General features: G+C 32.6%; 1 protein-coding gene and 4 long non-coding RNA genes across 5 annotated transcripts in view; all 5 read right to left on the bottom strand.

The window, feature by feature from the left end:
* Window positions 1-944: 944 nt before the first annotated feature.
* On the bottom strand, window positions 945-5,994 carry LOC132056955 (uncharacterized). The gene is made up of 2 exons (XR_009415044.1): window positions 5,347-5,994; window positions 945-1,498 (listed from the first exon to the last, which is right to left on the bottom strand). It is a non-coding gene; the product is annotated as an uncharacterized LOC132056955 (long non-coding RNA).
* A 3,478-nt stretch (window positions 5,995-9,472) lies between these two features.
* Window positions 9,473-26,791, bottom strand: part of LOC132056957 (uncharacterized) — a 22,841-nt gene continuing 5,522 nt past the window's right edge. Inside the window, exon 2 of the long non-coding RNA XR_009415045.1 lies at window positions 9,473-9,659. This is a non-coding gene — a long non-coding RNA (uncharacterized LOC132056957). The remainder of the gene's footprint in view (window positions 9,660-26,791) is intronic.
* Window positions 10,069-11,712, bottom strand: LOC132056953 (uncharacterized). The gene is made up of 3 exons (XR_009415042.1): window positions 11,505-11,712; window positions 11,338-11,427; window positions 10,069-10,327 (listed from the first exon to the last, which is right to left on the bottom strand). It is a non-coding gene; the product is annotated as an uncharacterized LOC132056953 (long non-coding RNA).
* On the bottom strand, window positions 15,376-18,339 carry LOC132056954 (uncharacterized). The gene is made up of 3 exons (XR_009415043.1): window positions 18,210-18,339; window positions 18,041-18,133; window positions 15,376-15,729 (listed from the first exon to the last, which is right to left on the bottom strand). It is a non-coding gene; the product is annotated as an uncharacterized LOC132056954 (long non-coding RNA).
* On the bottom strand, window positions 18,625-19,601 carry LOC132056950 (disease resistance protein Roq1-like). The gene is made up of 2 exons (XM_059449360.1): window positions 19,232-19,601; window positions 18,625-19,120 (listed from the first exon to the last, which is right to left on the bottom strand). The coding sequence occupies exons 1-2, from the start codon at window positions 19,340-19,342 to the stop codon at window positions 18,890-18,892; spliced, it is 342 nt and encodes a 113-aa protein (XP_059305343.1). The 5' UTR covers window positions 19,343-19,601; the 3' UTR covers window positions 18,625-18,889.

Here is a 26,791-nt window from a genome sequence, read left to right as displayed (position 1 = left end):
CGTTTCTCAGTCCCATGTTGAGCTGGGTATGAAATTGATATGTATAATTTATGGTTCAAAAGAAAGTGTTATGAGTTCTGGTTATTGTATTACTTTTCTGTTCTCCTCGTTTCAAAGACGGTTCGTTTACGATATCCCATGCTTTACATACTCGACATATTTCGTACCGACCCCTTTCTTCGGGGGCTGCGTTTCATGCCGCGGTCCCAAGTCGTGAGTAGATGATGTTAGCGGAGGTGTTCCAAATGATTGGCGAGCTCCATTTCTCCGAGTGCCGCCGAGTCCGAGTGCTTTTGTATGGTATCCGAGATGTTGGTAGAGACTTTGCAAATAAATTAGTCGTGTGTGTGAAATGTAGATTTTGTAAGCGGCTATGTAAGCCGATGTATTATTATGCATTATGTTATGAACCTCATATGTTTACAGATTTCATACGATGCTAGCTTTATTTGATTTGAAAAAAAAATGATGAAAGGCATGTTTGTTTTCGAAAAAAAAAAAAATTTCGTAACGTGCTTATGTTATGTTTTGCGGGCCCGATGAGTATTACGGTAGTCCGCGGGTTCGCTCGGCCCTAGGTAAGGGTCGGGTGCCTATCACACCCTATCGGATTAAGGGTGTGACAGTTTAATCTCTACTTGCTATCGTGTGAAGCCCTGAAAATTATAAGTAATTTTTCACATTGTACACTCATGACTTTGATCAGTTTCTTGAGATTCAATTCGGTGTTTGCTATCTTAGAATGTCGCCATTAGATCATGCTTGATTCGGTCTGGCTAGACGTATCTTGAAAAGCATATCAAATTGAGATTAAGATATTCATGAGAACAGGAAGATCATCACATTAATTGTGTTAAGTGACCGGTCCTTTATGTTTGTCTTTGAGACAAGAACATAATGATGAACTCAAATCTAAGACAAAGAGATTGTGAAAGATATGAATGTGATAAATGATCTAGGGTAGAACATACTATACTCTACTCTAAATTTCATTGATCGAGATGTTATATATTCCTAATAGATGTATAGCAATGAAGCTCTCGAAGTATGCATTGGTCACACTGTCAGGCCCCGAACCATGGCCTGAGCATAACACGACACTCGATACCTGACTACATGTGACCAAGCGAACCAACTAGCTGGCTGAATCAACATGTGATATCAAAATATTCTGAAAGCGAAAATAACACTAACACATGCTGATCTACTTATAGTCTAACTAAAATATCATAAAAGCGGAAATACTGAATAAGCCTGAAAGTCTGAATAAGTAGCCGACAAGGCTAACACAAAAGCCTACTAAACATCTGACTGACTGCAAGTATAGTCTATGAAGCCTCTAAAGAATACTGAAAATGCTAACTGTTTACCAGGACAAGGCACCCGACATACCTTATTAATTGGAATACTATAAAGACTAAAAAGAGGGATAATGCCCCAGAAGACTGGGGCTCACCAATAGCTGGTACGAGATGTCCTAGCAAGCAGAATCATCAACCTGTAAATCATTACCGATGCAGGCCCCGGCCAAAAAGGTACGTCAGTACATTTGAATTGTACTAGTATATAAAGCAACAAAAAGAAAGAACTATAAATACTGAAACTGAAACTGATCTGATAACTGATAGCTGATAACTAAAGTGGACAAAAGAAGTAACGATAAGAATACTTTTTCAATGGAGAATCACCTGTTTAACTGAAAACATAATTTGTGGCCTTAGGCCCAATATAAATGCATAAGTCTGTGGCCTCAAGCCCCAAAGATACGTATACATAACTGTGGCCTTAGGCCCAAAACACAGGTGTTCAACATTAAACAAGTTATATAAAGTAACTGAGAATCATGCTGAGAAGTACAACACTAACATACTGAGCAATGATTAACTGAGGCATATTCATGAACTAATTATGAGACCTGAAGCTTTAACCATTTATAAACATGCTGGGTATTCTAGACTGAGACTCATGGGTATCAAACACAAGTCTATATTGATTACGTACTGAGCTCACAACGTTCGGAATGAAAGTCATGAACGAATTACGAAACTAGATAATAGAAGTTTTGCAACTATTCAAGGAATTGAGCTTAACTATATTTTTGAGGCAATTAGTAACGTTGTAAAAGAATGTGGCATAGGGAGAATCATTAACATTCCCAAACGTAGAGAGTTAGCCTCACATACCTTAATTTCAGCCTTTGAGCGTAGTACAACGTTCGCCAACCCTTTCAACTTTAATCCATAGCGATACAAGTCAAAGGGATTCCATATTAGCAATAATACCCATGCTTTGGTCATCCATGCTTTGGTCTGTCTAAGTATTTTATCAAACACTTGGTGGGCATAAAACTTTATAGCCCTTACTAATGGTGTTTTGCTTCACCCAATTCCCATTCTCTTGCTTCTAGGTGATTTGACAATCCCAAATAGATATACTAACACTATTTTTCATCACCCATATGATTACAACAATCCCAAGTCAACAATCCAAAACCCTAGCATAGATCATATAATTCTCTTTACCAAACCTATTTACTATTCTCCCAAGAACTCATCAATTCACAACTATAAATGATTAGGGAGTAGAAACATTACCTTTTTTAAGTTCAATCCTCTTGAATTTGAGTTCTAGGGTTTCTACGTCCAACAATAATGTTCCAATCACAACTCTATCGATTAGAAGGGTTTACCCAAGTTAGAAAGGGACTAGAGACTTAAAATCAACCTAGAATCATCATAGAACCTACCTTGGAAGGTTCTTGGGGCTTGGGACTTGTTCTCTCATGCCTTCAGATGATTTTTCATGAATAAGGGTGTTATGGAATAAACCCCAAGCTTAAATATAAGTTAAAACGCGAAAACCTGACCCTCGCATGCTAGGCCGGCGACGCGTGGCAAACGCAGGGCCTGTTATGCAGGCGAGATTCTGCAGCTGATTTCCCCCCCTCAAGGCCCGTCACGCATGGCCAATGTGCAAGGACCATTCCCGCGTCACGTGGCCAACGCGGGTGGAATGTCCCTCTGAGTGTTTTTGTGACACTCATAACTTCTTGCTCCAATCTACGTTTCGCCTAATCTTTATATGGATGGAAAGATATTTCTAAGTACTACAACTTTCATTAAGAGACTTTTTCCAAATTCCCAACTAATCAAGGGGTTATGGTTGCCTGAAGTATGTCAACCATTTTCGCAAAACGTTCAACTCTTCAGATTTTCCACTAAAACTGAACGATACAAGTCTAAGCTTAGTTCTAAGATACGGGGTGAAACATTATCTCCCCTTGGGATCATTCGTCCTCAAATGATGGGCTTGATTATAATCGCAGCTAATTCTGAGACTCTACGAAAAATTCGGTAGAGTTTGTTCTGTAACTTAGATACCTGAAATTGACTAGCTGAGACACGTGATCGCTAAACTGACATGAACACATGCTTATTGAGCAGAATGAATACATGATTACTAAACTGCAGAGGTACTGAAGTGGATATCTACTGAACTGACTGAATACTGGACTGACTGAATACTGAAAGACATGGAGATTATACTATAAGGTCTGAATGAAAGGGTTAGTTACCTTCAACATTTTCTGCTTGTTCTTCAAAGAGATGGAGAAATCAGAAAGTTGAAAAAGCCACGTGGGAAGCTGAAGGTCAAGTCGTGGTGTATGAATTTTGGAGAATAGGAATGAGAGTTGACCCACTATGTGTGAGTGAGATGAAGGAAATTGGGTCCATGTGGGTCAATCCGGGACCATATTAAGGAGAAGAGTAATATATAATTAGTCATATATTAATTAATTAATAATTAAAAGAGGTCACAATGGTTTAGGGAATCCTAAACGTTGTGATGTTTCAACCTCTTAATAAGAAGAAGCTTTGTTTACAGAAAACACACACTCTGAAATCTTCTTCTCCTCCCAAACAAATTTCTTCTCGTTCTCTAATTCTCAAGTTCTTGCAAAGTGATACTATTGAAGATTCTTCCCGAAAGCAAGAACACTTCCGTAACAGGTACGCGATTATAGAATGTGGTTATTTCGGTGTAGTTCGCGTTTCAAAAACATGTGATTGCATTATTAGACTAGTGAAACGAATTCAATGATCCTGCAAACTGTGTTTGGATTAATTCTTCAGATTGTTTTACCTATATATGCATTTACAAGTTAAAACGAAGGGCAATAATAACACGACATAGAAGTTTAAATAAACTATTATCTTTTTTTTTTTTTTTGCGCGGATTGCCCTTCATTTGGGTTGGTCTTTAATTTTTTCCCCTTCAAATTGGTGGTCTTTAAGTTTTGCCCCTCAAATTGGTGGTCTTTAAGTTTTGCCCTCTGCCTTTGCAAATTCTGCTAAGGCAGAATTTTGCAAATTCTGTCCATGCAAATTTCCCCCCTAATGCTATGGGCGCACCCCGCATTGCGAAATTTTCGCATTTTAAAATTAAAGACCCCCAATTTGAGGGGCCAAAAATTAAAGACCACTCCCAACGAAGGGCAATCTTGCAAATTGCCCAACTATTATTAGTTCAACATTTTACTTTTGTAAAACTAACATTTACTAGAAATTATAAACTCTACGTATTAGATGATGAAATAGAAATTAATTTCCATCAATTATTCATAATTCATGCCTATATGTTTTACATTTCACAACAATATGCTAGAAAATATCAATCAATGATTCATAATTCCAGTATTAATGAATTTTCAAAAAAGGAAGACGAGATAAGTTATTCAAGAGATGCAAGAAAATCAATCTAGTTTTCCAAGATAAGAATTAAAGAGATCTAATATATCTAGTCCTCCTAGACGGACTGAAAGAAGACTTGTGTTATTAGTAAGATTAAGATGTCTACCTCTTACGGCAGATTTGATTGTCGAAATGTGGTATCTAGATCTAAATACTAGATAATCAAAACTGTTTGTTTTCTCATGTGTATAAATTATGTCTAATTAGAAACTAACATATATAAATTGATAATAACATTATATTTGCAAAACAAAAAAAAAATAGTAATAATAAATAAATAAATAAATAAAAATAGGTCAATTGGTTTTCTAGATAAACTTGAAGTGAATGTTCAAAAGACATATTAAAATATAAATTTAAAAATTCTAATATATTAGTGATTATTTTCTTATATAATTTTCATAAGAAAAACGTAATACCTAGCTTACATGCATGTTTATAAAAAGAAAAAAGGTTATGACTAGCTAGTATAATTGATATATATTAGCAGGTTAATTTTTTATACAAGGATATTTAGTTTCATTTATTCAAAAAACCAGAAAGCAACAAAATAGAAAAATAAAGAAATCGTACTTGAAAATTTTGTAAATGATACCCTGATATTTTCCCTGCCTCCGCAAATGCATCCCTCCATCTTTGAACCTTCTCCAAATCATCTTTGCAATTTTCCTCATGTAGGGAAAATGACTTAGCGAAAGGGGGATATTGATGGCGCACAACTGATGGACTCACATCATACAAGACTGGAATCACAATCTGCTCCAATTCATTTTTGCACTTTATGATGTGTGCAAGCTCCTCGAAGCACCATCTTGAGGATGCATAGCTTTTTAAAAATATCACAACAGCAATTCTAGACTCTTCTATAGTTTACAAGAGTTCCTCAGAAATTGATTTTCCCGTTTCCAACCACTCATCGTCTTAGATGACTTATAAAGGTTATACGTGTATCTTCACCTCTAAAACTCAAAAAGACATCATACTTGCAAATTTTGGAAGATGAAGGTTAGACATTTTGAAGAATATTGCTAAAGACTAACAAGCAAATTCTCAGCTTTGGATATATGGTGAGATAACTCAAATAATTGGGCAGCTCTGGTCCTTAATAAAGAGCAAGACTTCACCTTTTTCACTATTCCTAGTCTTTAAGGGAAACTTCTTATCATCTTCCTATTTAAAGTCATACAACTGTATCCTACCTTCTTCATTAATGTGAGAAATTAAAGAGTATCGAAACAGGCAAGAAGACTTAACTTCGCCCTTGACCATAAAGGCGAAGAAAAAGCTAAGTCATTTTATTTTTACTGCTTAAAAGATTTTATTGTAATATCTATATTGCCTTATGGTTATTGTCTTTGCAAAATTATTGTGAATGGGTCCAACAATTTTCCTGCAACTTTAGTATCCGGTTTCTTTCTTTTGTTTCCTTCTGTTTTTCTTCCTTTACAGTGAGTTGAACCTAAATGGAATGGACCAACGTCACAGTTCTTATTTTCCTACTTAACACACTAATGTCGTACTTTCACTAATGTCGTGCTTTGCTGTGACAAAATATACAACATTAAAACTTAAAACCATCTTAGGAGATTCATACTTACTCCTACTACATAAGAAAATCGAACAAGTTAATACATGGAAGAGTTAGGTTAGAGTTATTAATATATCACATAATAAAGAGAAAGACACTACATTTTTTTCAGTATTCATAGTTTTTATGGGTAACTTCTTATCATCTTCCTATTTCAAGTCATAAAATTAAGCCTTTTCAGTATTGGGGTGATATATTAAAGAGTGAAACAAAGGAGTGAATGAGCAGTGTACAAAAAGGAGAACACTCAACAAAATTAATTGGTGACTTATTAAAGAGTAAAGTAATAAAAGAGTGAAAATGTTACCTTTTGTCTTCACCATTGCTAACCATCTGCCAATGCAACTTATCGTTCCCTACCTTTTTCCACCATTTGTGAGAAATTAAAGAGTGGAATAAAACATAAAAATAAAAAGCAACGTCAAAAAAAAGGAAGGAATGAAAGAATTTCGTGGCATGAGAAATATTCTATTTTGTTACCCTTTCACTCATCTGTATTATTAAGAAAGGAAAAGAAAAACCGAGCGGAAATTCCTTTGAAGCTTCGCAATTCCAGGAAATTGGGGAGAGAATTAGGGTGTGTTTCGTAATGACGGAAAATGTTTTCCTATTTTCTCTTATTTGGTTACACTAAATGTCTTGGCAAATATTTTCCTTAAAAATTTGACGGAGAACATTTTTCGAATTCAATAAAAACACACCAAGGCATCCCAATTCCAACACCACCTACCCCCTCCACGCCACCCTGCCCCCCACCTCCCCCCTCCATGCTACCCCCAACCTCCCTCAAATTTTTATTTTAAATATTTATTTTACTTTTATTAAAAAATTATAAAACATGAAAAAAAAAATCTTATACTTTTCAAGTCATAAAATTGTACCTTTTTTCAATATTGGAAATGAGAAATTAAAAGTGAAACAAAGAAGAAGGTATAAATGAACGGTGTGTGAAAAAGGACAAAATTCAACAAAATTGGTCCCTTATTAAAGAGTGAAAATTTAACCATTTTGTCTTCAAGTTGCTAGCCATTTGCCAATGCAACTTATGGGCAACTTCATATCGTCTTCTTTCTTGTCATCAATAATATCATACCCTACCATTTCCACCATTTTTGAGAAATTAAAGAGTGGACTCAGAAAAAGTAAAGTAAACAGGAAGAAATGAGAGATTTTCCTTTTGGGCATGTTTGGAAAGCCACTCAGTTAATTGGAATTGGGTGTAAATACACAGTTTGGCCTGTTTCTTGGCCAATTCTTTCTTTTTTGTTCATTTTAATTTCTTTTCCTTTTTAATTTATTCTCAATTCTATTATTTTATCTTCTTTTTTTATTTTTTAATTATTTTTAATTTTAAAAATATTTTTTTATATTATTTATCTTTCATTTCCTTTTTTTTTTATTCCAATTTACTTCTTGTGATTCCACGTAATCGCTCGTACTTTTTTTTTATTTTATTCATTTAGCATAACTATGTATTTGTTCTAATTTTTTAAACTACACCTCTTAGTATTAGAAAGAATGAGTCATAAACAAACTTGGAATATAATGAGTGATGTTATTAAAGTAGATTTCGTTGTAATTGAGGCTATAGACTTATATTTTCCCTTTCTTTTAAATTATATTTACTTAAGTTATGTTAGAACTTACTCATATAATGTTGGAATTTGACATAAGAGTATGGTGTTAAACTTTTTTTTTTTTTGGATTTTGAATTTAGGTTATATTTTAAATTTTAATTTTATTTGCTTTAGTACTATTGACTTGTTATTTCACATTACATATTGTTTATTTTTCACTTATAGTTGATAGATTTTTTGTCAAACATTTGAATAATGTTATCGCATTACATTTATAAATTTTATCTTTTTGTCGAACATCCAATCCATAATGTTCTCACAAAAAGTCTGCTTTTAATTTTTATAATTAATTAAAATTAAAATATTATTAATTTGAAAAATATATATCAATTATTGTTTACAATATTAGTTACAAATATACGATAATAATTAATATATTTTCAAGAAATAATGTGTTGTTAAATACATAATTTAATATCATTTATAAAGCCACATATTTTTCATATATTTTTTTTTAATTTTTGATAACTAAATTTTATTTTTAAATTAAACTAACTGTGTACACTTGTGCAACCAAATAGTACGCTTGTAATTATACTGTAATTATGTGATGACATACAAATATGTCGTTATAATTACAGTACTGTGTAATTACTACCCGAGTAATTACACCAATTTCAATTACCATGTGGCTTTCAAAACAGACCCTCAAAGCTTCGCAATTCCAGGAAATTGTGGAGAGAATCAAAATGAAGAGTTTTCTCCCCGTGTGCCTTTGCCTGTCCAGTCTTTAATTTTTGCTTTATTTTATTGCGAAAATAAATGTTTTAAATTTTTTATATAGAGAATGGTCCTGAAGTATTACTTTTTTGTGAGTTTTCTATCTGAACTACCACTAACTACTTATCAAAGCACACCTAAACTATCAAGCGTTTGCATTTCCTACCGAACTATCAATATGTTTATGTTTCCTTGTACATACACAACTATCTAGTGTTTACGTTTTCTACCTAACATACCACCATCTATTTATCAAAATACACCTCGACTAGTATCTAATGATGCTGGAAACAGGTAATTGAGCATGATTCAAAGCACAAAATCAAGCCAATCCGGTAAGATTTATGAAAAATGCAATCTAACAAGATATTTCTCTATATTTCAAAAACGCGTAAATATATAGTACAATTCATGTCAATCTAGTAGGATTTCAAAATAATCAACAACACATAATATAAACACGTGTTAAATAGTTATAATTGAGTCCTGACAATTCTTGTGTTGGGAAGATGATCCATTTGAATCCATGTATGTGACGGATTTTGATGTTAATAAAAGAGAGATGAACAAATAAGATAATGTAAATTATATCACTTCACATTACATACATTTACATCTTGATTCACTTGCAATAAAATAGTAAGAATAAAATGTTTTAATGCCCGAACACATGAGCAAAAACAAAATTCAAATGAAAAGCCAATCATGGATTGAGATACTAAGTCAAGCAAAGCAACAAATGCCAAGTCTAGAAGTAGAAAGGAAGTAAAAACATGTGGTGCAATTAGCCAATATGACTATTAACTCCCCAAAAATGCTCCGACCAGCACTACATAATTATTTACAATGTAAGTAAACAATGTCAGTATTGAAGAATTTTCCAAGATTGCAAATTTAGTCCTTTGTTTTGAGAAGAATGATATCTCAGCTATATATCCACCAAGAATACAAAAAATTAGATATCTCTACTGAATAGTTGGTTAAACAACATCCAGGTTTGGAATTCAGATTACGGCGGATTAACGCATGCTAGTAAAGCAATCCCATTACTAGATCATAACCATTGGGCAACCCTTCGGACTTCCTCGAAATCCAAATCTTTTAGCAATTTGGAAAACAGAAAGAGGGGGAGGAATCAATATAATATAAGTTATAGCAAAATTAGCAATACAACATCTAATTTTTGGTGAAAATTTTGTGTAACTTGTGTAGAGTTCAAGTTATCCGAAGTTTAATACCAGATGCAAAATGATGTATTAATTATAAGGAGATCATATAAGTTATGCAGGTTTTATACGAAAAACGAACGTTGTACAAGTAATGCAGAATTTTATACACACTAAAATTTCTTATAAACAATACATCCAAGAATTTATAATTATCCATAGGAATAACTAGTAAAAGCATAAATTCAAATGAATACTAGCAGAGGAAAACAACCTTGGTTCAGTGGATTCAATTAGACTCGGTATTTTCTCACATGAAACTGAGGACAATGAAAGGCATAGCCAATCAGGAAAACAGAAAAGAGAAGTGGCGACATACCGACTCATGTCTCTGAGTACGAAAGGAAAAGTCACCATTATGTATGATTTCATGTCTCCAGATTAAAACCATCTCAGTTCACCAATCTGAGTACGAAAAGAAAAGTCACAATTATACATCTGCAATCTTGTAAGCTCAAGTTCATTACTTAAAAGGCTGCAAGAGTTATTAGTTAGACCTCTCTAAAATATGAAAAAGGTGAAAATGAGAAGGTGCTTCTCTAACAAAGTAGCAAGCAAACACACTTTGCAAGCCATCAACCTCTCATCAATTTCTGCTATCACTACCTTCCCTTACAAAATTAAAGCGTGTACAGATTATATTTGGCAACTTGATATACATGGAAATAGATTTCATTGATGTATCCAAAAATGGCTGTATTTACTAGCAAAACAGGAAACCAATAACAAAATTCGGATTGGGAGTATAATGCAACCTCCTAGGAAAATGAGCACACCTCCCCAGTAGCTATACAATTAAAATGGTTATAAAAGCTGGCCCTCAAACGGCGGCTTGGGAGAATGCAAATGTAGCGGATTTTCTTGATCTTTCACCTAAGATGTGTACTGAAAAACACAGGAGAGTTATGTTTAGTTGATTGCATTATCTCCTACTTGCTGTTGGGCTATTTTCATAATACTCTAATTCAAAAACACTATCACCATTTTTCGTTACAGAATCGAGTGAAATTAATTGTGTACCTCTTGAAACTATCTTTCAATTTCCTTCTTTTTTGCCATGTCCCTTGAAATACCAAAAGTTAATCATGTAACTTGAAAGCCTTCACCTAAGACAGTGTGATTTAGGATTTGTTATCTCACTTTTACTCATAATAAGAGGGGATAAAGGCTAATAAGGATTCGACAGTATGTTTTACCATTTGTTTTACACTTTACATATGAAAAATCAGGAAAGTTTGGTCAAAATTAGGTCAATTAATGAAACGTAAATTTCAAACAAACAGGATAATAATCAGTTTTCTACATATGTGTTTTCTGTTTCAGCTTAAGTTTGAAAATAATAGACTACTTAAACATGCAATGAGCAACAGGATTGCGTTTCGTTCTGTTTCAACTCTCAAAGAAACAGTGCTTACTTGCATAGCTCCTCACACTTGGCTTTCATGTCGGAGTAGTTGCTCCATCACATCTTCTTTGTTCTTAAAATCCAATTCCATAGATGCTTCCTACAACCAAGGAACATGAAATTAAGTGCAAAAATACACATGAACACGAAAATTCTCAAGATATCATAAAGGCTAACCTCGATTTTCTCCTTTGGGTAACCCTTTTTTCTAGCAAAGTAAGAGGCTTCTCACGATCCATCAAAGTCATGCAAGCTAATTGGTGCAATGAGAGCAGCTAGTCTCATCTGTCCTAGCTATCTTTCTCTTTTTCTTTCTATTTCTTTTCCTCTCTCTTTCTTGAAGCATCGCCCATTTATCTTGATGGGCTATCACAAACTCTAGTCAGCTTAATACTACTTCAGTTGAAACAAGATTAGAGATAAGGAGAAGCTCGCAAAGGTTAGGTGTGTAAGAAGATTTAGCAGAAAGTTAAGGAAGCAAAATATGTGTTTTTCTTATTAATTGTCTTTGTCATTATACTTTTACTACTTGAAATTTGTTGTCTTATGGTTAATGTCTCCGCAACATTTTGTGAATTGGTCCAACTTCCAATGAAGCTCTCAGGTTTAATCAGGTCCAACTTCTTAGAAATTTCCAGTAATTTTAGTATCCACTTCATTGCATTTGTTTCCTTTTGTCTTTTACTTGATAGTGACTTGAACCTAACATAGCATTGACCAACCTCATTGTTCTTATTTTTGTAGTTTAAACATGATCTTACTTTGCTATAGCAAAATGAACACCATTAATACGTAAAACCATCTTAGGAGTGTCAAATTTACTACTACTACATAAAAATCTATAAAGCTAAAACTTGAATAAGTTAGGTTAGAGTTACATTATATGTATATTGATAGCTCAGATAATTTGGTGGTTGTGGTGCTTAAATAAAGAGTAAAGACCTTCAACTCTTTCACTATTCCTAGTCTTTATGGAAACTACCTAGGAGTATCTATATTTTTTATAGTCGGGGTGTCCGGGCCAGCTAGCACACCTCGACTAATTCCACCGGATACCTGCCACCTCGCACCAAAAATAAAAGTGATTAAATCCCGTCCACCAAGAAATTACCTAATGTTTTTTATCTCTGCTGAGATTCAAACCTGAAACCTCACGGTTTTCAACCCACTTTATTGATCACTAGGCCACACTCTAGTATGCAAAACTACCTATCATCTTCCTGTTAGGTAACATAAAATTGAACACTACCACTTTGACTATTGCAGTGAGAAATTAAAGAGTGAAACAAGAAAGAAAACAAATAAAGAGATAGAGACAGAAATCTCTTCAAGCTTGCAAACTGGGGTGTGTGTGGGGTGGGGGCTTTAAGTTAATTATACATTTTTGTAAAATTGAAGAAAAAACTAACAAAACCATATGATTGGGAATTCATTACTTACATGATCATAAAGACACAAAATAAAAATACAATAAAAAATATGAATCACGCTTCTAGCTTTTCCCCTCTTTGTCAAATCAAAATCTATTTACAATGAAAAGGTTAAAAAAAAAGCACTTACTTTGATAGACATAAATCCTTGTTTTCACTGCTACGATGATGTAACTCTAGTGTAGCATCCACTCTTCTGTTAATTGATTTCCAAATTCCAATTGCAAAATGTATTAACTAAACTAACTAATTGCAATTGGGATTTTCGGAGTCCCTATTACTTTTATGGAACTAAACTACTAACTAATTGCTCTGTTTCACGGTTGTTGATTTCAGAAGGTTCTTTAGGTAATTTGACAAATGCACGGGATTTGCACATGGACAAATATGTTAAACTTAGTAGGCGTTTGGGATTGAAACCAAATACTTTTCGTTTTTATTTGGGATTTATTTTAAGTTGGAATTGTGTTTGGTTATAGTTTTTGTAAAAAATATTTGGTTGTTTGAATGTAATGAAAGTAAAAAAGTGAAAATAGAGTTTTAGTTGTTTTCAAATACAACTTCAATTTCATGGCATACATTGATTTTCATTAAATAATTCATTTGAAATTTTTGTTAAATTTAAAATTGTGATTTAAGGAACTCAAAGTTGTGTTTGAACATGCATTTACTTGGAAAAAATTTGAATTTTTGTGAGTGAAAGTGAAATTTCTCTCAAAAACTAGTTTGTGTCAATTTTTGGAAGTTGAAAATATTTTGAAAATAAAATTTTAAAATCTAATCAAATTTCATAGCAAAAAAATCATATTTGAAAATAAATTTTCAAAATTTGATCTGGCCAAAGGCTAGTTTACGCTTCGAACCAGTGTTTTAAAAGGCAAGTTTGGGACTCGCCTCGAGGCTTACGTGTGGAGCTTAGTTTTGTGAGGCTTACGCCCTATGTGCCCGACTGTATGCCCTAAACACGCCTAATGCTCAACGCCGGGCCCTCGCCTAATAATTCTTACACAAATTATGTGTCAAATTTCTTAGTTTAACACTGTTGACCCTCATAATCTTTAATAAAATGATGTTTAATAGTCTTTTCATCTATATAAATAAGAAGATTAAGAGCAACTCAAATAACGAGCCCTAGTATTGCATATATACTTACTAATTGAGAACACGTGAGGTTGAATAACAATTAACATTTATTTTAAAAATAGATAGACGAATTTTACATATTCACTTATCATTGGTCTTCATGTTTTTGTCCTATGTCTTGAAACTATCATATTTTATTATTTCACTATTTGAAAGGAATTTTGTTTTTATTCTTGAAGGAGTGATGTTTTAATTATAATACAAATAAAGTTTATTGATTATTTTCTTTCAGGGAGGTAACTTTCATAGTGTGATAGTAGTGTATTTTAAGAAATTGTGATTCTTTTATTGTTTGAAAGTAAAACATGTTAACAGTTTTTGCATCTCATAATAGACATTAAACTTTTATATCATTGCATTATTTATAAATCAAACGCGTAAAATCAAATGTTAACGTGGCCCATAATTTTATTTTCTATGAATCTCTTTATATGTTTTTAATTTTTTAAAAAGAAAGCTATTAATATATATATATATATATATATATATATATATATATATATATATATATATATATATATATATATATATATATTATATAATCATGTTACAAGTTTTATTTTCTATGAATTTCTTTAATGTTTTAATTTTTTTAAACTATTAATATATATATTTTATATAATTTTTGTTTATTCTACTATTTTACTATATTAAAAATTAAATATTTAAAGATCCATGGGGCTCACACCCCATGCCTCGGGCTTACACCTCACCTCACGTCTCCACCTTTTAAAACATTGCTTCGGACCAACAGTGTCTTATCTTTTTACCTATAGTAGGGACTATATTTGGAAATATATCAAGGATCAAAATAAAATAACCTCAATACATTAAAGACCGTTTAGATAGCAGAAAATAGTAAAAAATGCCTAGTAAATTTACCTTCCTTGACCTTAACTGCACTTAACGTTAGTTTTCAGATTAAAAAACTATCTACAGTGTGCAGTTAACATTTTTACTCTTTCATTTTTTTCCTTTCTACTCTAACTCTTTAACTTTACCAAGAATATTATATTTCTTCGATTTTGAAATGTTGGAATTATTGTTGTCTTGTTGAGGGTGGAGTTTTGAGTTAATGGTTGATCATTATATAAACTATTTGAGTGTTGATTATTAGATCTCTATTGTTAAGGAGTGCCCTCAGCGTCGAGGAATATATAATCAGATGTATGTGCAACTCGTTTAGACCATGATCTGGCACAACAATAAGAAAGGACTCTTACAATATCTCTAATCAGTACTCATGAATAGGATAGAATGAAAAAAGAACTCCATTCATTTTTATTTTTATTTTTAAATTTAAAAAAACCTCTATGGCATCCCTTTATTGTGTAAGACGTTTATGGTATCCAACGGAGTAAATCAAATCATCTGAATACAAATGATTTGGAAAGCCAAACATGGCTTGAGATACTAAGTCAAGCAAGCTCAATACAAATGCCAAAGTCCAGAAGAAGAAGGGAAGTAAAAACATGTGGTGCAATTAGCCAATATGACTATTAACTCCCCAAAAATGCTGCAACCAGCACTACATAATTATTTACAATGTAAGCAAACAATGTCAGTATTGAAGAATTTTTCAAGCTTGCAAATTTAGTCCTTTGTTTAGAGAAGAATGAGATCTCAGCTATATATCCACAAAGAATACAAACAATTAGGAGATCTCCGCTGAATTGTTGGTTAAACAACATCCGGGTTTGGAATTCAGATTACGGTGGACTAAAGCATGATAGTAAAGCAACTGAAGTAAATAGAAGCAATCCCATTACAATCTCGTAACCATTGGCAACTCTCCGGACTGATCCTCGAAATCCAGCTCTTTTAGCAATCTGGAAAACAGAAAGAAAGGGGAGGAATCAATATAAGTTATAGCAAAAATAGCAATACAACATCTAATTTTTGGTGAAAATTTTGTGTAACTTGTGTAGAGTTCAAGTTATCCGAAGTTTAAGACCAGATGCCAAATGATGTATTAATTATACGGAGATCATATTAGTTATGCAGGTTCTATACGAAAAACGAATGTTGTACAAGTAATGCAAAAATTTACGCAGACACTAAAATTTCTTATACTTCAAAATAATACATCCCCTGACAGTTTAAAGAACTCATGATTATCCATAGGAATAACTAGTAAAGGTGTAATTCGAATGAATAGCAACAGAGGACGAGGCATGAAACTGAGATAAGTGAAAGGCATAGCCAATCAAAAAAACATAGAAGAGGAGTAGAGACATACCCAATCAGGTCTCTGAGTATGAAATGAAAAGTCACCATAATGCATGATTCCATGTCCCCAGATTAAAACCAATCAGGAAAACATAGAAGAGGAAGAGTTAGACATACCCAATCAGGAAAACTCTGAGTATGAAATGAAAAGTCACCATTTGATGTATACAAAGATGGCTGAATTTATTAGTAAAAACAGGAAATCAATAACAAAATTTGGATTGGGAGTATAACGCAACCTCGTGACAAACCATTTCAGAAAGTGAGTATTCCCCCGATCACTATACAATTAAAATAGTATAAAAGTTGCCCGTCAAGCAGGGGCCTTGGGAAAGCAAATGTTTCATCTTTCACCTAATTTGTCCTGACAAACACCGGCAAGTTACGTTTACTTTATTACATTATCTTCTACTTGTTGTTGGGCTATTTTTATGACACTCCAATGCAAAAACATTATCACCATTTTTCATTGCAGAGTCGAGGTGAAATTAATTGTGTACCTCTTGAAACTATCTCTCAGTTTCTTCCTTTTTTGCCATGTCCCTTGAAATGCCACAAGCTAATCATGAAGTCAATTGTCTTTTGATCTGCTTCAAATAGTGTGATTCACCTGCACTCAGTGAAGTCAGTATGTATTACCATTGTCTTTTGATCTGCTTCAAATAGTGTGATTTAGGATCTACTTGTACTCGTATAACAGGGGATAAAGGCTAAAAATTATTTGACAGTATGTTTTACCATTTTGTTTTTCACTTTACATATGAAAAATCAGTCATTTCGTATAATGACTGATTTAGATGTGGGTTTTTCCCAGCTTAAGTTTAATGTTTCGAAACTAAATAAAAAAAATTAAGCTGGAAAAAAAACATCTTCGAGATATTTTCAAGGCAAATGTGAAAAAGGTGAAAATGAGATGGTGCTTCTCTAACAAAAAGGTAGTCATTGTTATCACTAGCTTCCCTGACGAAATCAAGCATGTACAGAATTATATTTGGCAACTTGATATACATGGTAATAGGTTTCATTGATGTGTCCAAAGATGGCTGTATTTCTTAGTAAAAACAGGAAATCAATAACAAAACTTGGAATAGGAGTATAACGCAACCACGTATACCATTTGAGAGTGTGAACATTCCCCTGATCACTATACAATTAAAATAGTATAAAGGTTGCTCCTCAAGCGGGGGCCTTGGGGAAGGCAAATGTTTGCTCTCACCTAAGTTGTGTCCTGACAAACACCGACAAGTTACGTTTAGTTGATTGCATTATGTTCTACTTGTTGTTGGGCTATTTTTATGATAGGGCTATTTTTATGATAGTCCAATGCGAAAACATTATCACCATTTCTCATTGCAGAATCAAGGTGAAATTAATTGTGTACCTCTTGAAACTATCTTTCAGTTCCTCCTTTTTTGCCATGTGCCTTGGAATACCAAAAGTTAATCATGTAACTTGAAAGCCTTCACCTGCAGTCAGTGAAGTCAATTGTCTTAAAGAGCTTCGATCTACTTCAAATAGTGTGATTTAGGATCTACTTGTACTCATACAACAGGGGATATATAGAGGCTAAAAAGGATTTGACAGTATGTTTTACCATTTGTTTTTCACATTACATATGAAAAATCAGGAAAGTTTTGTCAAAATTACTTCAATTAAATGTAACTTAAATTTCAAACAAACGGAATAATAATCAGTTTTCTAAAGTTGTGTTTTTTTTTTCCCAGCTTAAGTTTATTTTTTGAAACATAAAAAAGAAAATTAAGCGGGAAAAAGGAACATCTTTAGAAAACTTGCAATGAGCAATTAAACTTTTTCCAGCTTAAGTTTGAAAATCATAAAGTAATCAAACTTGCAATTAGCAAGAGGATTCCCTTCTGTTCTGTCTCAACTCTCAAAGAAACAAACACTTACTTGCAAAGCTCCTTGCACTTGGCTTTGATGTTTGAGTAACTGCTCCATCATTACACCTTCTTTGTTTTGAATATCTGATTGGACAGATGCATCCTACATCAAAGAAACATGAAGTTAAGGGTAGAATACGTATGAGCACAAGAATTCTCAAGATACTTTCAAGGCTAACCTAGATTTTCCCCTCTCAGTGACCGACTTTTGCTAGCAAAGAAATATGTTTCTCATGATCCAACCAAAATCATGCGTGCTGTCTTTCTCTTTTTGTTTCTATTTCTATTTCCCCTTTCTCTTCTTGAAGCTCTCTCTCTTCACAAACTCTAGTCAGCTCAACATTCTGAGATTCATGTTCCTTTTCGCGAGGTCCATACACCACCCGGAATCATTTCCCTTTGAGTTCCTAGCCACTTTTAGGCTTCAAATAATAATATGTATCCCATTGGCCCACATAACCTGTCTCTGGTCAATTCTACCCGTATCATCAACATCACTCCGTCAAGAACCATTTCCCCTCCCCAAAGTATGGTTTAAAGAAAGCCTTTCGGGTTAGTGTTATATATATATATATATATATATATATATATATTCTGAGATTCATGTTCCTTTTGAACTGCCATTGCTGCTTGATCCACCTCTAGATCTTTATTCTCATTGCCCAAATGTAGTTCCCTGTCTGTTGCCATGTTATGATCAGCAGATGCTTGCAAATGTCCAGAAGTGCATGCTGGTTGCTCAAGTAGTACCATAGAGCAGCCAATTTCAGTTGTCACTGCAGTATCTTTTCGCAGAACTGGAAAGAGTTTGAGACTTTGGATTGCTCGTTGCTTCCTTCTCCATCTCCTATCTTTATTCTCATACTCCAGGTGAATTCCCCAACATGTTACCTCCCTGTACTGAATTCTCCCACTCAATAAACAGCAAACTGGAAGGAAGATAAGAGATAGCGTCCGAGCTAACAGTTCCATCACGAATTATGAGTACTTGTAAGCTTTGCATCCTCTTCAAAATATTGCTATAATTGACAGGATCATCTTCAAAATCGTAACCACAAGGGATACATAGGCTTTCCACCTTTTCTGTTATCTGTAAAGAATGAAAAATATATTTAATTGCTAAGGAATAAAAATGAAACAAAAAATTTAACAGAACTAAGAGCTTATGAAATTATTAATTACAACGTTAAATATTGCTGACCAACTTTCCTTTAAAAAGGTCACAAACCCCCTCGGGAAGCCATGTTCTGCTGTTAGCGTACTCTTTCCGTATGACATTTACACCCATATCTCTTATCATATTATGCATCATGATTCTATTATATATGTCAATGAATAACAGAGATTTTTCGATAAGGCAAACACTTATCAGTTGAAAACCACGAGTCTCAAGTACTAGTTCCACATAAAGAGTAAAACTAGATCCAGTCAAGCATGCAATATCAATAAATGCAATATCTAGAAATATTTCCTTCTCATCTTTGTTCAGTCCATCAAAATTAAGCCGAAGCTTTCCTAGAATATCATTGTGAGGGATTCTCTTCAGCCGATCAATTATTTCTCTCCAGTACTTTTTGTCTCATCTGTAAAAAGAAGAACCCAAAACTTTAAGAGCTAAAGGGAGTCCACCAGCATACTCCACCACTTCTCTTGAAAGTTTCATTAAATCCTTCTTTGGTGATTTTTCTCTAAAAGCATGCCTACTGAACAATTCAAGAGCTTCATCCTCAGTTAATAGTTGGACTTCATACACGTTATCCCCAACATGACTGATCAACAGGTGCTTGTCTCTTGCTGTTAAAATAATTCTGCTACCCCCACCAAACCACTCTAGCCCTCCCACTAAAATTCCAACTGTTCTCGGTGGTTTACATCATCGAGAATGAACAAAACTTTCGAGAATGAACAAAACTTTCCTCCAGCGAAGCCTTTTCTTTAAAATAATCACCCCTTCGTATTCACTAGTTAGTCATATTTTCACCCAAGAGCTTGCGAATGACGACTTCTGCTAGCCATGTAAGTCCATTTTTCTGATACAATACCAAGAACACAATCAGCTTCAAATCAATGACGGTATGTTTGATATAGAACACTTGCAATTTCTGTCTTGCCTATGCCGCCCATACCCCAAATCCCAATAGAGCGAACATCATTTGATTCCATATCTAATAATGAGGTTACTTTCTCAACCTGAGATTTCATACCCACTAAGCTTTCCGGGAAAGGTGAAATAACTTGAAGCGACTTAGGAAATATGTCATCAACTAGCTTCTTGATGCAATCTGCCTCATCCCTACATTACAGTGAAAAGAATGTCAGAATAAATTAAACAGAAAATAAAAGAAAGAGTTGTCACAGACTAATGTTCAAAACAAACACATAATAATGCCACAAAGGTAGTCTTTTTTTTAAATCAACTGTTATGAATACAACAACAACAACAACTATTATGAATAATTAAAAAAAAAAAATACTTCTAATTGCAGTTAAAATATTGGATTTGAGACTGAGATACCACTTTTGTCAAAATCAAACAATTTAGAAAGTTGTTGTAGTTGAGAAAATATTTTACATCTGGAGGTTAAATGGTACTTAATACATGTTACTTAAATATTTTAGCATATGTTGGCACTAGATTGTAAATAGAGAGCTCTATAAATACAATATCTAAGTACTACTAAAGTACTATATTTTAGGCATTGATGCATTTTTGAGAAATCGTTCATTTTGTTTCAAGCAGTTAGACATTTCATTAAGGTCAATGGTAACATATTTGTAATCATTGTTATAGTAGATCTTGTTTTCACCATTTAAGTTAATGTCTGGTATGAAGTCTTCTTAGGCAGTAAATTATTTGTAGTTATATAGACCTTTTTCCACACTGGGAAACTACTTATCATCTTCCTATTTCATGTCATAAAAGTGCCCTACACCTTTTCAGTATTGTAGTGAGAAACTAAAGAATAACAATTTAGAAGGAAAAAAAGACTGACCTCAAGATATCTATTGGTAGATACTTCACCTAATAAGCCTTCTCTTGGCGTCTATGACTGTAAATCACTTGTGAGATTTGAGTTAAAACATATAATTTTTTTGGGCTTTCAATTGTAGAACGGACAAAGGTAGAAGAATAGAATTGCTTTGGTAAATTGATGAATCTGACTAAAAAAAAAAAAAAACTACCTTAGTCTGATGTAGCATCCACTCTTCTGTAAATTGATTTCCAAATTTCAATTTGCAAAATGTATGAACTAAACTTACTAATTGTAATAGGGATTTTCAGAGTCCCTATTACTTTTATTTTCGGTTTGATGAGCTCCGTTTCACGGTTGTTTAGGTAATTTGACAAATGCAAACGGATAAAAATGTTAAACTTAGGGCTTCGGACCAAAAGAGTCCTTATCTTTTTACCTAACTATATTTAAATATTTATAAGGAGAATATATCAATGATTAATTAAAATAAAATAACAGCAATACATTAAAGATCGTTTTGATAACACGAAATAGTAAAAGATGCCCAGTAAATATACCCTTCTATTGAAGATTAGATGGGCTTAATTACATAGCACAAAGACTAAAATAGAAATAATGCAATAATACAGGAGCTAAAAATGTTGGATGAAGTTCAGATAGAAAACACATATACTTAATAATTAAGTAGGAAAGCTACGAAAAAATAATAATTCATGTGTATTTTTATCATTATCTCTTTAATTTTTTTAATTAAATATAAGGTCATAATTACTTTTTATTCTACTATCTAATACTTACTCTGTTTCAGTTTATATGAATGTTATTTATTCGACCGCGATATATAAAAAGAGTGAAGGGAACTTTTTTGAAGCTTGTGATTAAAATGTTTTAAATATTTGTATGGATGTAAATCATTTCATAAAATGAATTTATTTTTAAATTAGGAAAGAGATCATTCATTTTGATACGGACTAAAATAATAAATTCACATAAATTGAAACAAAATGAGTTAGCAGGCAGCAGGTCAACATGCCTGCTTGCTCCCAAGGGTATTTTTGGTATTTCGATAATTTTTGTTCTTTAGTTATGCTGTTCCGACTTTTGTGGTGTTTGTACCTTTTTCGTTATGGACAAAAAGGTAGACCCGCTTTGATGTTTTATTTTATGACTTACATGGGCCCCACGTGAACTGTCTAGCAGCCTTAGTATACTTTGAGCACCTCAGTAAGCTTTTTGCTTTTTTTTTTTTTTTGGGTTGTTTAGTTGATGGTCAGCTCTTTCACCCGAATTTCTTTTAGAAAAGATAACACTGGAAAAACGTTCCCTTTGGCTGGGGGGGGGGGGGGGGGGGGAACGCAGCTCTGTAATGATGTGAATGTTGTGGGGACCACTTTAAAATTGTCTCCAATGGCGTTTTTGAAATTTTTTTACGCCACTGGAGGGACCAGTGGTTGAGCCGAAGGTGTTTCATGTTGGAGTCCGATAGCGCAGTATTTTACTGCGCTATAGGGGAGAGAAGTTTGATTTAGCGCAGTATTTCGGTTCACTTTGATTTTTAATGGGTCATTTTGGTTCCAGACTCGTTGTGGGGCTACCATCCGAGGGTATTTTTGGTATTTCGGTATTTATGTGATTTAGTCATATTGTACTAACTGTTACACAGTGTTTGTACATTTTCCATTGTAGAGAAAATGCGGATCCCTTTTATATGATATGATTAAGTGGGCCCCACCTAACCTTTGTAACGGCCTTTTAGGCTCCTACTGTACTATGACCATATGAGCTCCACTTAAATTGACCATTTCATACCCAGTTATCTTACTTACTACTTTATCTTTCTTATTACTTACTACTGCCCAGTGTGAAGCCTTTTGCATTGCGTAAATCTAACTAAATCAAACGATCATATTTGTTACTTATATTAAAGCTGAACTTCTGATGTAATTAACGAACTAATAATTCTGTCTAGATCTCTAACAGAAAGGGGTAACATATCCAGGAATTACTCAGTACAAACATAGCAATTAGTCATAAACAGTTATCAGTTCAAATTCATTTTTTTAATTAAAAAAAAAAAGATATTGACAGAAAACGAATACAAGTTATCAGTTCAATCCAAAATCTACTCTGTTATAGATTTTGATTTTCATATTATAGTTTGTTTAAGTTGATTTGAATTATTGGAAAGCTCAATTAGATCAAGAATTTTCTGTTATTATCTTGCATGATATCTTTATTATGGAGGAGATCTAAACATTATAAATTTTTTCATCCTGTATTCATTTCTAAAAAGTGGTATTTAGTTACATTTTATGTAACTTTTGAATCTGAAATTTTGAACATATATATCTAAAGAGGTGGTAATTTAGTTACATTTTTTGTAACTTCTGAATGTGTAATTTTGAAAATATATAAAAAATTGAATATATGAACTGACACTAAAAATTAAATGCATTTATTTGTTAGTACATATTTCCAGCACATCAATATTTCCTTGGGGGAGGAAGAAGTTCCACTTTTCTCAAGCCCGTCTTTTATTTCATATCCATTTACTATATATAAGTCGACATATTCTGCAATATTGACAAAATATAGAGAAGGAAAAAAGTAAAAAGTTGTTTTGACTGAATATTGCAATGTTTGATTCAAAAAAGAAAATAACTTAGTATTACGTTATCATAAAATCATTTTCCAATGTATTAATAATCCATTTTTAGACTTGATGCATTAGTAATAATACTCAAATACTTCATTATTTTTGTAAAATTTGTATAGAGTAATTTCACTCTCTCTAATGGCATTGTGTAAATTTCTTCTTATAAATTGAGGAGTGCCTATCTACTAATTAGTGCTTTGGGAGTTTTAGATAAATATTGATAAATATTTTGAGTGCTACCTTTAAAATAACTGGAAATATTACTAGTGTAAACAAATGTTATTCAAAGGTTTAATTTAAGTAACAGATGCAGGAGAGCCTGTCACATGCAAACGTTAGCTAAAAGCTTTAAGAATCACATACTCGAGATTTATACTTTTATGATACTAAAATATAGCTTATTTTAATATTACCATTTAAAATTCATTCAAAAATTATCCATCGTTTAATATTTTCATTATCTCTTTAATTTTTTTAATTAAATATAAGGTCATAATTACTTTTTATATATAAATGTATTAAAGTTTAAATAACCTTAGCGGCTTGCCAAAGTGGGAGTTACTTCCTGTGACGTTGTTTTGCTCTTGTCAAGCAAATCAGTCGTTTTAATTTCTTCTGCATATATATGTATTATTGATTGATTATTAAATTGATTTACTTAACGTGCTAGTAACGCAATTATTTGACCAATATATATTGACAACAGAATCATTTAGATCTTTTGCATTTCAAAATGAAATCCATGTAAAGTAATACATAAATGATTTCTTAGATACTTAAATGTAAATTATAATAATCATGCAGAAAATGCAAGTGTTAGGGACTTGACGATTTAATTTTGGTTTAGTTTTCAAATAATATTGATTTTCAACATTTTTCGTTAGAAATTAAAGAAAAGTATTTCATCCAACACGCAACGGTGTAGCTTAGGTTAATAAAGTGAGATGAGTCTTAAGGGAGATTATAATTTTAAATACCAATAGATGCAACAAATTAAGTGTGATTCTTTTCATTTTTAAAAAATTTGATGGACAAAAATTTTTCTGAATACTCTGTGCTAATTGATATACTCACTTAGGTATGTGGCGATACGTTTGGTAAACGAGGGAAAAAAAAGAAAAAGGAAACAAATTTGTAATAAAAGTTTTAATATTAATTGTTTTAATTTTTAAAGTTTAAATTTTTTATAAATTTAGAAAAACTTCTTTTAAAAAAAAAGGGAAAAATACTTTAAATGGGGGGATTATAAAAATTTTCCAACGAATAATTTTTGCTTTAAACTTGAAAAAACTCCAATTGGGGCAAATTTTAACAATATAAATGCATCTATTAGTCAGAACAAGGGTAGTGGTGGAAGGAAAACAGATGGAACGATAACTGATTAAAGTGGTATTCTTAATGTGCTTGAATTTGGTTTTAGATTGCTTTTGGAAAAAAGAAACTTTAGGGAAAATTTGGGTTTTTCCCTGAGGTTTTAAAGGGGTGTTTGGTTGGAGAATAAGTTTTTTTTTCTTTGTATTTTTGATCAATAAAAAAAAATATTGTTAAAAAAATTATATATTCTAGATAAACGGTTGAGGGGCGTAAAGTGGGGGGGTGGGGTGGTGGAGGCTAAGGTTGGGGGGGAGATAGGAGTGTGAAGGGGGGGGGATAAACCCCTTTTAACGCATCTATTGCTACTATATAAGTGAGGAACAATTTTTATGGTCAGGGGGTTTTTTTTTAATTTCCCCCTTTTGACAAGCCATTCAAACTTCTACACGTGTTGCCTTTTTTTTTTATTTCCCTTTTTTTTGGTTGTCTTTGTTTTTTAAATCCACTTCAAACTACATGGCCCAGTTTAATTGGTACATAGTAGTATCTTTTTATGAATTTTTTTTCCTTAGTCTTCTTTTCAAAAGTTTGGGATTTTTTAGCTTTTACATTTAATCTAAAATAAACAATTTTTATATGATCAAAAAGGTTTTAACAGTTCCTTTTTTTTTTTTCAAATTTAGCCTTACTTTTTGATAAATGAATTTTTACATAACCAATAATACATATTAGATCGTTTCTATTTAATTATGGGTAATTTAGTAACTACACTTCTTACTCTTTAAGGATAAGTAATTTCTTAAGGGTGTGCCCGAGCTAAAAACATCATATAATATGGATGGGAAAATATTAGATTATCGTTTACATTCTTTGCCATCATACATTTCGATAAAGTTTAGGCAACTTTGGACCATTTCGTTTCCTTATGAACATTTATCGGATCTTATTAATATAATTTCTCTTAAATTTTTAATTTAGTGTTTTTCGTTTAAAAATCATTGACCAACCTGCTAAATTGAATTATATCAACTTAATATTTTATATTAAAATTTAATTATTTAAAAATTACATAAAATTACTATAAATTGCAATTTTAATTGAAAATTAATATTTGTTAGCATAAACTATATATGAAGAACTAAACTAATTCTTGAGGTTCAATTATTGATTTAGTTCATTTTCCTTAATTTTCGTTGAAAAATCAGCTCAAATCAATGCATTTAACTAGCATAAACAATTATTTCATATTTTGAGTTTGGGCAAGCTTCGGGCCCCATATTAATATATATATAAAGCGTAAGCGGTCGTGAAAGTAATTATCAATAAACCTATTTATCTATTTTGTCAGATTTTTGGGCTTTACCTGGTATTTTTAACACAATAAACTCAATTATTATATCTTTAAAAAAAGAGTTAATGTTCAGTTACAACTCCATCTTAATATTGAATCACGTTTTCTAAAAATTTCCACAAATTTCAACAAAATTATCACCGATTCAGTATCCCTAAAATCAGAGAATAAACCAACACAGCAATCGACAAAGGAACACATTCAAGCCAACACCCGTGTGAAACAAAAACTACAATTCCAGATCATTCAAGGCAGAGAAGAAATCACCATAGGCGAAAGGCGAAGATCTGAAGGTACACCGTTCACACAAAGCTTCATGCTTGGTTTGACCTTAGCCTTCATATATCTTTGTAATCTGTACTAAATTTATATTTCCCACACATGCCTTATATTGGTTTCCCCGATCCTTCTGCGACAGTCGTCGGAGCAACAATTTATTCGACCATGGGATTCCACCGACTTATC

The sequence above is a fragment of the Lycium ferocissimum genome, chromosome 5 (genome assembly GCF_029784015.1).
Source record: "Lycium ferocissimum isolate CSIRO_LF1 chromosome 5, AGI_CSIRO_Lferr_CH_V1, whole genome shotgun sequence".
Lineage (NCBI taxonomy): Eukaryota > Viridiplantae > Streptophyta > Magnoliopsida > Solanales > Solanaceae > Lycium > Lycium ferocissimum.
The sequence above is the reverse complement of the archived record's forward strand: the minus strand, read 5'-3'. Positions and strand labels throughout refer to the sequence as shown.

What these genes read in the sequence shown, in the direction of transcription:
- LOC132056950 (XM_059449360.1), bottom strand. Translation starts at nt 19,342, where the DNA reads ATGATGCATAATATGATAAGAGATATGGGTGTAAATGTCATACGGAAA. An exon ending in ACCTTTTTAAAGGAAAGTTG is followed by an intron (nt 19,121 to 19,231) that starts GTCAGCAATATT and finishes CATTCTTTACAG; the next exon opens with ATAACAGAAAAGGTGGAAAG.